At 35.0% G+C, this 14,510-nt stretch overlaps 1 protein-coding gene across 7 annotated transcripts in view; it reads right to left on the reverse strand.

Moving 5' to 3' along the window:
• The window catches only part of PDE1A (phosphodiesterase 1A), a 331,722-nt gene that overhangs the window by 234,054 nt on the left and 83,158 nt on the right, over nt 1-14,510 (reverse strand). The window contains exon 1 of one of the 7 annotated variants that reach the window (XM_040475570.1): nt 9,255-9,793. The exons of 5 other annotated variants lie outside the window; for them this stretch is intronic. In XM_040475570.1, the coding sequence (XP_040331504.1) occupies nt 9,255-9,307 (53 nt within the window). In that variant the 5' untranslated portion in view covers nt 9,308-9,793. Of the gene's footprint in view, nt 1-9,254; nt 9,794-14,510 lie in introns of those variants that run through there. One more of the 7 variants, XM_040475572.1, reaches the window with a different exon arrangement.

The following is a 14,510-nucleotide window of genomic DNA, read 5'->3' on the forward strand; positions in this document are numbered from 1 at the left end:
GATAGAAATATATATATATATATATATATTTCTATCCTCAGATAACTTCAACAACATGAAATAAAAATTCAAATTATATGCTGTCTTTTCAACTGTCTGAATGAAGATGGACTATAGATGGAATAAAGGAAAGAAGAATCAGAAAAAACACAAGAATTTTCAGAGAGCATTAATTGCATTAATTGACTCAATTATATATGCTTCTTTTTACTAATATTCTCCCACACCAGCTCTGGGTTTGGCCCTGTGACTTTTTGACTTTTACAATGGGACAGAACAACTGACTCAATTCAGACTCAATCAGAGCCTTGAAAAAATGTTTGTGAGTTTCTGTTTCCTCCATAGTTTCCTGTTGTTACTACAAAAAAAAAAAAAAAATATCCAGGTTAGTCTGCTAGAAAGATATGTGAGATACATGAAGGAAATTCAAGTCATGTAACCCAAGGTCCTCCTCGGTCAGCCAGTTCACAGCAAACCTATGATCTGGCTACAGATGCAGAAGAAAGCCCATTGAGATCACAGAACCATTCAGCTGATCTATAGACTCATGTCATTTTAAGCCCCTATGCTTTAAGAAGATTTATAAATAGAAATCACTGATACAAATGTCTTCAGCATTTGAAAGACTGTCCTGTGAAAGAGTTTGGATCTTTCTTGGTCCAGTTCTACCAAGAGAGAAAAAAAGTTTATATTGACCAAAAGACAGATTCCCATTTAAGAAAGTACTTTTTAACAAGTTATGGTTGTTCAAAGGTGGAATGGGCTACAGGCACTGAATTTGCTGATTCCGGAATAATTCAAGTTGGGGCTAACACGAACGCATTTTATTCATTCAACAAGTTTGTTTCTTCATTTTTTCCTTGAATGCTACAAAATTATATACAGATTCTATAATCTGTATATTATAGTGCCTTGTAGAGTATATTGGTTTTCTCATTCTCAATTAGTATTACAAACAAGAAATAAGCTACCCATCCTTATAGCAATCCTCTTGGATATGGCTGCCAGAATTTTCAGCCAAGACTTAGTGGCCATCATTCACCCTGAAAATGGAGCAATCCCCATTATGTAGACCTAACTAAACAAATTATTAATTCTATCATTCATTAATTTCAAGGGTCACCAGTTAGCAATCTGTAGCTGGATTTTGTTTAGACTCACTGTTTTTAAAAAACTAAATGTTTTCATTTCCTATCTACCATAGTTCCCAACACCTCCTATTTCATACATTCACAATACTGACTTAGTCTCTTTTTGAAGCCTATGCAAGTGCTTATTTGTCACACACATTCCACCAAAATTTATGGGAAATACAAAGATGAATTCAATATTAATTACAGCCTCAGAAATCTTACAGGTTTTTTTTAGGAGGGTTGACCTCCTTACTCAAGTAATTATAATAGGGATGAAGCGATATGTGCAGTAAAAGAAATCCAGATAAAATGACATGAGATCTCTGAGTTAGAAAAAATTAGGTGCAGCTGAACTGAGCAGCATATGCATAATTAGTGGGCACAGAAATTTGCAAGAGTCTCTTTTTTCTCTTTCATGTTGATCCACAAAAATATCATCACTGGAATAGCTATAACCATTTGGAATCTTCATTAGAGGAGCTATCTAACAAACAGGTGGTCCCAGATTGTCACATTTCTCTACTTTCATCCAAATTTTGATTGAATTATATAACTTAAAAATGACTTTGACCTAGTAGGATTTTCCTTTCCTTCCTCAATTAGGATCAAAAATTGCCACATTTGTACATTAAAGACACTGGCATGCTGTTTTTCATTACTTGGTCTCCAAACAATTTGTTCCAAGCTCTTTGATCCTTGAAAATGTCAAATTAAATATTAATATTTTTAAAGCTGAAGTGGTGATTTTCATAATAAAAGCCCTTGACTTTCAATGCCTGTAAACAACAGGTTAATAAATACATAGTATTTTAATACCTGTCTTAACAAACAACTCTCCTAAAAATAATATCTTATGATGCTAAAGGCTGGAGTGACTACAAACTCCAGCTAATAAGTTGGTTACCAACTTATCTCAGAATTAGTGTTTCTCCATAACAAAAAAATATGGCTTTAATGGAGCAGTTTGGGGATATTATGAAGATGACAAATCTCAAAGTTTTATCATCTGCTTCTTCAAATACACTGTGACTTGCTGCATTCACTTCCAGCATTTCTGGTTCAGGAAATGTTGGATTTTCCTCAAGCAGAGCTCATGGCCAAGTGACCTTAATCAAATACATAAATAAATGGAAGCTTTCCCATGAGAACTAACTATCACAATTATGTCATGTCCAGTCACAGAACTGAAGAGACTGGGTTTATAAATACTGCAGACCTCTTTAACTTATTCAATTTTGATAATCCTATAGGTGACCTTAATCTCATTACTATGATTTTTCATTGCTTTTAACCTAAACACTATATGTAATAGACTGATTATTCCAAATATAAAATTTTCCAAAACCATTAAATTATCTAGTATATCATTTAACCTGCATAACCTTTATTTTCTTATTTCAAGCATTACAAATCTTTGAAAAGCTATTTCTAAATCATGAACACAATGTCTAAGATAAACACAACTATCACCAAACTTCCCTAGGTTAACAAACAAATTTGTGTAGTTCCTGAGAGAGAGAAACTTTGTTGTGTTTTAATCTATTCTCTGTTGCTGGATCCATACCCAAATTATAAATTGTGGATTTACTACTTCTTTAGGGAATTGCTCTGAAGATTATATACCTGTAAACTTTATTAAAAATACACTAGGGGCACCTGGATGGCTCAGTTGGTTAAGTGTCCAACTTTGGTTCAGGTCGTGATCTCACAGTTAGTGGGTTCAAGCCTCCCGTTGGGCTCTGTGCTGACAGCTCTGAGCCTTGAGCTTGCTTCGGATTCTGTGTCTTCCTCTCTCTCTCTGCCCCTCCCCTGCTTGCACTCTGTCTCTCTCTCTCTCTCTCTCAAAAATAAACAAACCTTAAAATAAATAAATAAATAAATAAATACACTAAAATTTTAATAAACAGCAGCTCTTAATATTAACATTAATAGCTACTGCTACTGCCGCTGCTGCTGTTGCTGGTGATGGTAAGTTTATTGGAGGTAGCTTAAATTTGTGTTGATTATGGAGGAAGTAATACCAGCAGGAGTTAATTACTTATTGCCTGACTTTAAAATGTGTAACAAATTATGGTTTATCTACTGGTGATGACCACTTAAAAATTAGAGTTATTGTTATCACAACCGAAAAAAAAGAAAAGGCAGAGTTATGTCTGATAACTTGCATGATAAACATTACCGTATGTCTTACACTCATATTTGTTTGTTGTTTTGCTTTATCTTTGTAGTCAGTCCATTTTAAAGATCAACTTGTGTCTGTTCCTTGCCTTATAAGTCATGCAATGACCTTTAACCAGCAGCAATAACATCCTGATGTAAACAATAAAAAACTAATTTTTAATAAACATGTCTATTATAAAATATAACTGTTCTTCTATTAACTAATGTTGTGCCTGATAGTGTCATAAATGGTAAATTCACTTCACTATGTCTATTTTCCAGAACTATTTTTCCTTTCATAGCAAGGGGAGAATAACTTAAACATAATTATTTTTTTCTATCAATTAACTGTCACATAAAAATCATCACTTATTTAAAAGAAAAGCCATTAAACTAAATTTCCAACATGTAACTATGTAACCATGCGGGTAAATTCATCTTTTTCTCTTTTTTTAATAAACAAATTCATAATCACCTTTATTTTAGAGCCAAAAAATGTTAAAACATTTTCATAAATACAGAATTTTATTATATTTTGGATTTGATTTACATAGAACTTCTTCCTTTGAGGAAATTCATTCCATAAAAAAGGTATTTAACATATCATACTACTTCATCAGCTTGTACTTAGTTTTATTCTATGTAATTATTTTTCACTCTGATGACTTGTACTAAATATATTCCTGTCTAAAGTATGTGTTTCCGGTGAGAGGAAGGTGTTAAAAAGAGGATTAAATTACAGAATATTATAAATACTTAAATATTAATGAGAAAAAATCCCAATGTATGACAATTACTTTAAATTTTAGAGTGCTTTGATATTTTATATCTGTTCAGGTTTTTTGTTGTTCCCAAAACACCGAGGGGAATGGGTTCACAATGTCTGAATAACTTAGTACTATCCAAACATTTTACCTAGAAAACTACCGTAAATCTGCAGTCAGTCAGGTATTCTGCCATGTCAACATGAAAAATCTGAAATGCAGTGTATCCCTTGCGTATTAGCAACTTCTGGTTTTGCGGTAACACTGATGTTCATGCATTGAACTTAAACATGGAAATAGAGGTGCTTTGGTGGCTCAGTTGGTTAAGCATCTGACTCTCAATTTCGGCTCAGGTCATGACCTCAGGGGGTGAGATGGAGCCTGGCCTCTGGCTCCATGCTGGGTGTGGAGCCTGTTTGAGATCCTCTCTCCCTCTCTTCTGCCCCTCCCCCACTCATGTGGGCACTCGCACACATTCTTTCTCAAAAAAAAAGTGGAAACATAAAAATGATTACACTCCAAAAGGTGTAGCATTTCAAATATGTAACAGATATTTTATGCTATTCCTCTATAAAGCATAGATCACAACCTTGAAATTAGAAATCAGATATATCAATAGGTACTAACCATCCCCATTAAGTCCACAAAGAACATTAGGATCTGTCTTTCTTTTCCTGGCCTTTCTTATTTCATCTTTCTGCTTTCTCCATCTCTATGTGAAGAGAATATGCCTGCCAAAAGCACACTCAGAATTCCTCTGCTAACAGATACTTGTAAAAATAAGAATTTTGAAAAGGCATAAAGAGAAGAAACAGCATGTTCTAAATGCTGTGAAGATCTCAACACAATTTTCATTAGTCTCAGGCCCTGGCAGAAATCTGACTTGCACTTTAATGTCTCAGATACTGGATGCATAGACCAGTTCTCAAATCTAGGGCTGATGAACAATTATTTGCATATTTTGTTTGTGGCATTTTGGTGCTACTTCTAATGGAAAGTCACCACAAAAATAGCATCCATTTTGAACACTGAAGCAGTTCAATAGGTTGTTAGTTTCAAAGAATACTAAATAGGGCTTAACATGTAAGAAAAGTTTCAATTCAATTTATTTGTTTAATTCATTTTTTGCCTACCTACTTTAAGAAAAAATTTGAAGCAATAAATGGAAAACAATACACATATAATAGAATTTGATAAAATAAAATATCAAATCGAGTAGGAGATGATAATAACAAAAACCCAGACTTAGACTTAATGGTAATGGATTCATATAAGAAATGTTCTCACTGATGCAATTTTATTAGGAGAAACAGATTTTTCTTGATATAAACGTTAAATGTTTATTTATCCCATGAGAATATAGAAAGTTCACTAAGCAATACGAATATGCAATAAGATGGAAGAATCTTCAGCAACTGTTTTGCTGGAGTTATATAAAGGTAATTGATTTGAAATATATTAGAAATTGACTAATCTATTTATATAAAGAAATAAATTATTATTACCAGAGATAAAACTCAGTGGTAACACAGAAAAAAAGGTTTTTTAAAGTCTAATACAATGTTTCTTTCTCTGTGGGATGCCTTTAATGTCAAGTGTTTATTCACATCTTGGATTTTAAGGTTCTGTATAATTTTATTTGCTAAGTACTGAGGAACAAACTTTGTGATGCATATTTAAAAGACATTAATATACATTCTGTGATAGTATTTCCTTCCTGGAAAATTATAAAATATAAAGAATTTCTCTTGAGGAAAGGAAGAATCATTACTTTCCTGTACAGTTTCTGAGCTACAGGAACGTCTACAGGCAGAACCACAAAGTGTGTTTGAGATGCACCATTTATATATTCTCAGGGCTGAGTGGTCAGTCTCACTGATCCCAAGTTCCACATGATATGCATAAAAGAGATCCCATAAACCCACCTTGGCCATAAAATAAACTTTTCCTTTGTTCCTTGCCTCACAGACCTGGTGTGAAAATATATATCTAAAATTTCCACAAAATACTTTTAAAACATAGATTTGCTAACTTAACTAGGTGAGACGATTCAGCAGAATCACCATTGCAGGAGACACATTCTTAGAGGCAAAATCTAAATAATATGTAAGATTTCTCCCAGTCTCCCCAGTAACATATCCAGCCATGGAATTTCAACATCTATCATCTGCTCTGACACCTCTCAACTAACTTTTTTACATTTGGATGACTTTTCCTGTCTGAAATTTAGGGAGATTATGGTAATTAAAAATTCATGTTCATTCAGTCTCAAAAATTAAATTAAAAAATAAAATATTGCCATTCTCTATCAATTCACTAAGGTGTCAGAATTAGTCATCATTGAAAGCTGTCTTATTATAATTTTTCAGGACACTGTCACCTCCTTTTTGGCACCCATCATCTGCCTGTGCCATAGTTACCTAGGTGTATGCTAGATGACATGTCATGTGAAGGCAGTTACAATTTGTGTTTCGTTATCATGTCTGACCTTCCCAGTGCAGTCAGCCAGATCTAGACACTTATAATCAATCAGAGAAGGTCAGGTGAATTGAATTAAGGCTGTGGATTCTGGGGTGCCAGGGTGGCTTAGTGAGTTAAGCGTCTGACTTCAGCTCAGATCATGATCTCACAGTTCCTGGGTTTAAGCCCACACTGTTAATGTGGAGCCTACTTGGGATTCTCTCTCTCTCCCTCTTTCTCTGCCTTTCCCCCACTCGCACTGTCTCTCTTTCTCAAAACAAACAAGCAAACAAAAAAGCTGTGGGTTCAACTGAAGAAGAAAGTAGTCTGTATATAAAATTTTGAATGGTGTCAATATGTCAGATATTTCCCCCAAAAATCCCAGACTGATCTTTAATAACTAAAATTCTAAATGAAGTGTTTATAAAGTCAAAATATTATTTTCACAAAATTTCTGTTAAACTTATAACTAACACATATAAAAGAGTCTAGCACATATAAAAGGTAAGCACTAATTTGCTTACCGAGTGGATTGAGAACCAGTATGCAAATTCCTTAGGAAGTAGGGTACAGAGAAGTACATATTGAGAAGGAAAGGTCTAGTACATGGATCTGACCAAAAAAGCAGACTTGAGAAAGATGTCTCAATGTGAGAGGTGGACGGTTCAGTAATAGCCCAAGGAGACAAGGGACCTGAGAAACGAGGCCAACAAGGAAAATGAAGTGGGGCATGGGATAAGGACATCAAATGCCAAAAACAATCTTAAACCACTTCCTAACTTGCTCAAAAGTACAACTCGCTATCAGAAAGCCAATGCTGTGTTTTACTGAAGAATATCCCACAAATTTCTCTGGGGAATTATATCTAGTCATTTGAATGCTTTATTAAGGTACTCTCCACCTCCCATTTCCCTCATGACAATCATATCCTGAGAAAAGCAAAGCCAGCTGTCAGTGTGCCAATTGACCAATCAATTCCAGCCTGACATCTGGCCTTACCCTGTTTTCAGTCAGCAACCATTTCTGCACTTATTGAAACAGTTGACTGAATGAAAGGAGGTCCTCTCTGGCAGCTATGTTTTCTCTTCTAAGTCACCAGGATCATGAAGCAATCATTTGAATTCAGCAAATTGTATTCGGGTAAAGAATCTCAACATCTTTATATGAAAAAGAACGGAAGCACAGATGAGTTGCCATTCTCCTGTGAGTGGCACCTAAGCACAGAATTCAGCACGAGGGGATATGGGTTCGCCATAACCAGTGGTGAAGTACCACCTGCTTCAATCGCAACAGCTTCCTGATGGGGTAACATAATAAAGATACTGGCTAAGTGGATTTGACTTTATCCAACATAATCTTGCCTTCCTGAATTTCTGCAGGTGCCTTCTTTTAATGGTGCCTCAGTAGAGTTGAGTTTGGAATTATCCATACTACTGTCAGATCTTTTGAAGTCACACATGCACTTGGGAGAAAATAGATATTAATTACATAACACTGAGAGATTTTTTTTTCAGAAAATATGGCAGGTGGATTCAAATTCTGAGGGTCAGTTTGGATTTTTGGTGACTTATTGCCATCAGTTCATACAATGTACAGATGTATATTTGTGTAGACATAGATTATATTAAATCCACACATACATATTCAAATATCATTTATCTTCAAGAGAAGGCTGTAAAAGAGATTTGAGCTAGGATTTTTTAAGCTTTACAAAAGTATACTGTTGCTACTAATAATACTATAATCATGCTTTAATAAATGCATGAAATATGTGCCTTAAGGCCCACTCTTACGCATTATGTGACAATCACAGAATGCCAGGAATTCCATCCATAAACTTCTATTATCCTGTAATTAATTCTAGATCAACAACCGGTGACTGTAACTTGACTTTAACATTTAGTTTTACTAACATGTAGTATCTCTGCTCTGGTTAGGATATTATTTTGGAGGAAGTACAACATTGATAAATAATTAACTTCTTTTTTAAAATCTGTCTTAAGAGGCAGAAACTGTGTTGAATTTCTATCTTCTTTAATTTTTTTAAATTCCTAATTCTGAATTCTAAAGTACATGATAAATAACTAAAGAATCAAGGGTTAAGAAGTCAGTGAAGAAATTGCTGCTCTCTAGAGAGTGAGTCTCCCCCCAAAATAAAACCTTAGCTCAATCTGTTACACTGTATCTACATATTTTCTGCCCACAAATTTCACCACAGTATAAAATTTTTCCTGTTGCCCTATTGTTTCCTAAACTGCAGAAAGACACTCCTGAACTAGGTGTAAAATGTACACTTTAGTATAGTAGCCATCAAGTTCAAATTTGTCTTCCCACGTTACTGCAAAAAGGTATAGCATTTGCTGCACTAAAACACTATCTCTGAGTGCAAGTAGTTGAAATAACCAAGCACAGTATTTCCAACTTAGAGGGCTGTGCAACCATTAGAAATAGCAAGGGATTGCATAATGTTGTAGAAGTTTTTCCAGTGCTATGTCATTCATGCGCTTGAATAGCTAATATGTTTTTTAAATAAATTTTGAGGAGTTGATAACAGTTTGTGCACAGAGTTTCAGAAAATAGAAAATAAAAGGACTCCTTGGGTATGCATGAAGTTAAACGTTAGACACACTGTACTGCTTTGCTGTAACTTAGTGCCAAAATTCCCAAGTTAAGGATGAAGAAGAGAAATTATTTTTCCTGACAACCCTGGAGCCAACTGGGGTGTAGCATTACTTACCTAAAGATGGGTCTTTGGAGATGTTTCTTCCTGATTGTGACATGGTCATCCATTTAAAGGTAAAAGTTTAACTTCTTCCTGGAAACCACTCCAGAAATCCAGGGAGGCAATGTAGAAGTCTATTCTGCTGCAAGGAGCCCAGAAGGACAAAGTAGTTTCCTCTTTCTCTTTTTGGGTGCTGGGAGAAAACTTCCCTGCTCTCTGCCAGCTGAGCAGTGTGTCCATAGAGGCCACATAAGACAGGCACGTTGGGGCACTCCCCCACAGAGCAGGGTGTGCAAAAACCACCGACAGTCACGTTGATACAGGCAGGAGCAGCACACAGGACCCTCGGGAACAGAAGGAAACAAACAGACAACTTCCTACTCTAGTGCCACCCAGGTAGGAGCGCCCTGAGTTAGTGCAACCAGGAGAGCAGTCCTTCCACATGCTGGTCAAGCTCTGGAAAGCTAAGTCCCTCCCTGTCTTTAAAACTGCCTGATCTGAGGCTCAACTTTTTTCTTCAAAATAAAAGTTGTACAGCTGGTTCAGCAGTCCCATGTGAGTACCCTCTGGAAGTTTGTTCTGTTAAAACAAGAACTGTATACAAATTAATGAGGGAAGATGGGCTCAGACTGTGTGACTGGCTCTGCTTCAAACGATTATAATTATTTTACAATATTGCTTTTATTCACACTTTGAAGTGTGGAGACCGTTCGTGATTTTTGGCACTCATAGCCCAATAACCTACACTTGGCTGAAGTCAAAGTTACAATTTCAACTGATAGAAGCCCATGCGAAGCTGGCCAGAGCTACGAGAGTTAGAAAAACAAAAACTGCTCAATTCTATCAGTGACAATGTGCCCAGATGTCTGTACCCAGAGTAGCTTTCCAACTAAGTGGGGACACTGAAAAAAACATATGAAAACACATGCACACAAATACACACACACTTTTTTAAGGCCCCTAAACTCCCTGGGAACCTAAGGTGGTTTTTGTTTTGTTTTGTTTTTACTATGTGATCAAATTTGAATTTTAAAAATAAAAAGAAAGAAATGTAGGTATTAGAAGTTGTAAACGGCCGAAAATAAATGACATTAAAAATTGTTTTACTTGGAAGCCTTAGACTCACACTGCAGGAACTCCTGTTCTAGTCACAGATAAGATGAACCCTCACATTTTAATATAGTGTATTTTGGAGACATTTCTATATCTGAATTACTAACAAAATTCCTACTCAATCAATAGTGTCATGAGATTCCAGGCCAGAAGTTTGGTATGTAATAAAATAAACCATGATTAAAATGTTTTTAAAAAGCACATGTAATAAAACGCAGGGGAAACTGAGAAACACTCGTGCCTCTAGTTGAATCATCAAATAAGGGTCAAATGACACAAAGGAGTTTATGACCTATATGGTCGCAATCTGAAGTTCTTAGCACTTTCTAAATACCTTCAGCGGGAGCAAGAGGTATTTTTTTGTTTCGTTTTGTTTTTGTTCTCTCAAAGGAAAGACAAAGAAGAAGAGAGTTACAAAGAAAGAAATCACTGATTACATGGAGCACAGTTCTAACACATACTTTTTTTTTTCATCTTTCTGATGATGTCAATCTGAGACAGAATTGAGCTAAAAATAATAAATGGGTTCTGGTCCTAGTTCTATCATGAAAATGCGAGCCATTGTTGGAAAAATTCTTGACCTATCTGAGCCCAAGTTTTTGTACTTATGAAGTAGCAATATTAATTGAATTCTATGTTCCTTTCCAGCTTTAATGGTGGTATCATGCTATCTATAAATATGATTAGTTTGCTTCTTGTGAAGGATCTAGCAAAGAAGTTATGATGCCTACTACTCCAAAAATACATGCTTATATGTAAAGTTATAAGTAAAGAAGTCCTAAATAAAAAGATAATTTTATATTGTATGTATCTCTGTAGATATTACATATTTACTTAAAGACATCTAAATCAATGTTCCCTTCACCATCAATAAGCATCCAATCATAAATTCACATGTGTGTGATACTGCAGTTAAATCTGGACACCATCTATATGCAAACTAATATGCAGACCTTTGGAATAAATGCATTATTATAACCATGTGCCTTGGCTTTCTTTGTATAGGAAGGCACATAAGAAATAACATGCTACGCAGGTCTTCTGGAAGGATTTTTGTATTTATGGGTAGCAGACAATTTCTGTACTCATGGTTTATTTATAATACTATTAATTTAGCATAAATACTCCTGAGGGCCAACCCAAGAGAATAGTAAGCTCATCAACTTTTAAAATTAATTTTCATTTTGTCTACTTTTGAATTAGAAAGGTGAAATGATTTTTTCATTTACATGATGAAGGAACTCACCACAAATACTAGGAAACAGCCAGCCAAGGGACAGCTCAAAGGACAAGCCAAGTATGAAATCTAACTTGAGGCTCAAAGGTTTAAATATCAACTGCAGAATCTGACTGCAGTTAAATTAATTATAGGAAAATAATATTTTTGCTCCACATTAAGTTTATATTCTTTTTGCTCTTTAGCTATTAAGGTAGAAAGCTCAGCTTCCCATTTATATCAAGTGCCATTATTTAAACCCAATATAAAAACCTAAAGAGCCATGAGAAAATATTGGTAAGTTAAATATTCACCAGACACAAAGAAAAATATGTATTTCTTAAATATTTTTGTAAACTTTCTATCAAAGAGCATTTAAATTTAACACTGGGGGAAAAGTTTGCTTTATTAACTTATTCAACTCTAATGTAGTATTCAATAAGATAAAAGGACTCCACTGTTGTTGCTCAAATTACAAATTATATTCCTTAAATGAACACAATTATACTGTTATATTTAAATAATAAAATACTAAAATTTATTATTATCAATAACCAGGTCAACTCTCCTATAAAATAAACCAAATACAACTTATTATGAATATTTTTTCCCTGGGGGTAAGGATCAGAAATGTTGTTTATATTTTTCCTGTTATGGTAAACTCTCTTTCAGTGTGACCTTGCCTAACACTTTCACCCACACCTCCTGCTCTCACGTGTGCTCACTCGGTCTCTCTCACACACACAATTTCCCCCACTCAGCACTGTTACAGACGGTCATAACAGGTGTTTAATAAATATTCCTTAAGTTAATTTGTTAAATGTTCTGCTGAAACACACCAATGTATCCAACATAAGCCATGGTGTGTGACAAAAAACAGATTAGCTCCATGACTTTCCCAAACAAGTGAATATGAAATGTGTCATGGTATTTTGTGTTAAGCATCTTGGAAAATAAGTAAGATTTACTTTCCCTTATTTTTTTTAATGTTTATTTATTTATTTATTTTTTGAGAGACAGAGCATGTGAGCAGGGGAGGGGCAGAGAGAGAAAAAGAATCCCAAGCAGGCTCTGCACTGTCAGCACAGTTATTTTTTTTTTCATTGTACTTATCTGTTCTATAGTAATAGACTGTTCTATAGCTCTGTTTGTTATATGTAAGTGCCAAAAAGCATGCAATGATAGAAAAATTATGTAATACTAATGGCAGCCCAAGAACTGGAATATGAATGTATCTACAGGTTATCACTTTACCATATAAGTCTAATCAAATATCAACCTGAAACAAAGTGTACTTTTTTCTTACAGAGTTTCGTTAAATGCAATGTTGTAAGTTATATAGTTAAGTGAGTTTTAAATTAAGTGGAGAAGTGAGAAAGAAATGCAAGACAGAAAGGATCAAATGGCATTTTAGATTTTATCGCTATATACATGTAATATCACTTAAATAAAAAAAAAAATGATTCTTTCACTCTTGCCTCTCTGCTTTCCCTCCAGGTAAGCACTAGCCCTGTGTGTGATTGGAATGTCTCCTATACCTAATCTTTAGTTCAGTAGTTCTCAGTCCTATTTATTTTTGACACATCATACATGAAAGATGATATGTGAATATGATACTCTATCAGAAAAGTACTTAAATTTTGATGAAAACAAAAAAAAGGAAAATGCAGGCACTGCCATAATTTTCCTTCGACATATAAATATGGAATCAGTAAAGTGAAACACCACTTGGTCAACTGTACCATGAGATAATAGAAGGGAAACTATTTTCAATGTGCCAACCATAACTCTACCCCTTTAGAACTGGGCAAAAAACTTTTGTGTGTAAGTGCACAAGACTGGTATCATTTAGAGATAACCCTAAGTTTAATGTATCCTTTTAAGGTAAGTCATTTGCAACCTTCAGCATTTTACTCATATTTTGTAATAAATTTCCTGCTACAAGTTTTTACAACTGATTACAAAGCTAGTTCATAGGTGGTAGAGTTGGAATTTGAACTCAGATGTCTCCTTCTTGAGCCCAAGCTTACCCCTGCTTTGTAGGTTGTCACTTGGTGGGGACTCTGCCACTCAGGTTGCTTGGTTTTTTTCTGGGCTATCTTTCATATTCTTTCTGGGCTATATTTCATATTCTATTGAGAAAGAGAAGGAGGAACTGGCCACTCTAATGAGTGTCTATTCTCCTAATCCTCTACCCTATTGAAATATCATTGCGTTGCCCAGGTGTTCCCAATACTTGCAAAAGCAAGCCCTAGAGAGGGCTCAATGAATATGTTCTCCTAAAATTCAAATGGAAGCACTGTTCTATTACAAAGAGCCCTGGACTAATGTCAAGGAACATATATTTTCACCCCAGGTCTAGCAGTGATTTTTCTCAACTCCCTGTATATCTGTTTCCTTAGCCATCAAACTACGAAGTTGGGCCTTATGATTTCAAAGATCCTTTCCAGTTCTAAATCTTTGTGACTCTATGATTGACCCTGTGATAACATGTCGAGTTATTTAAACTTAGTGTCCAAACAAGAATAAGCTCTATAGTGATTTTTAGCTTTTCTTACCCCCAATGAGACAATGCATATCACCAGAATACTTTTTCATCCCCATAGTTGTAGGTTTAAAAATATAACACACTACTGGGGCACCTGGGTGCCTCAGTAGGTTAAGCGTCAGACTTTGGCTCAGGTCATGATCTCGCTGTCCCTGAGTTCGAGCTCTGTGTCAGCTGACAGCTGACAGCTTGAAGCCTGAAGTCTACTTAGGATTCTGTGTCTCTCTCTCTCTCTGTCCCTCCCCTGCTTGCATTCTGTTTCTCTCTCTCTCTCTCTCTCAAAAATAAATAAACATTAAAAAAAAATTTTAAGCACTTTAAAAAATATAACACACTACTATTCAAATGTGAAAATAAATTGTAGTGTCTCTAGTTGTTCTAATTAAGCTGTTTC

Source organism: Herpailurus yagouaroundi, unplaced genomic scaffold, assembly GCF_014898765.1.
Source record: "Herpailurus yagouaroundi ecotype Mexico unplaced genomic scaffold, PumYag 140, whole genome shotgun sequence".
In the NCBI taxonomy this organism is placed as follows: domain Eukaryota; kingdom Metazoa; phylum Chordata; class Mammalia; order Carnivora; family Felidae; genus Herpailurus; species Herpailurus yagouaroundi.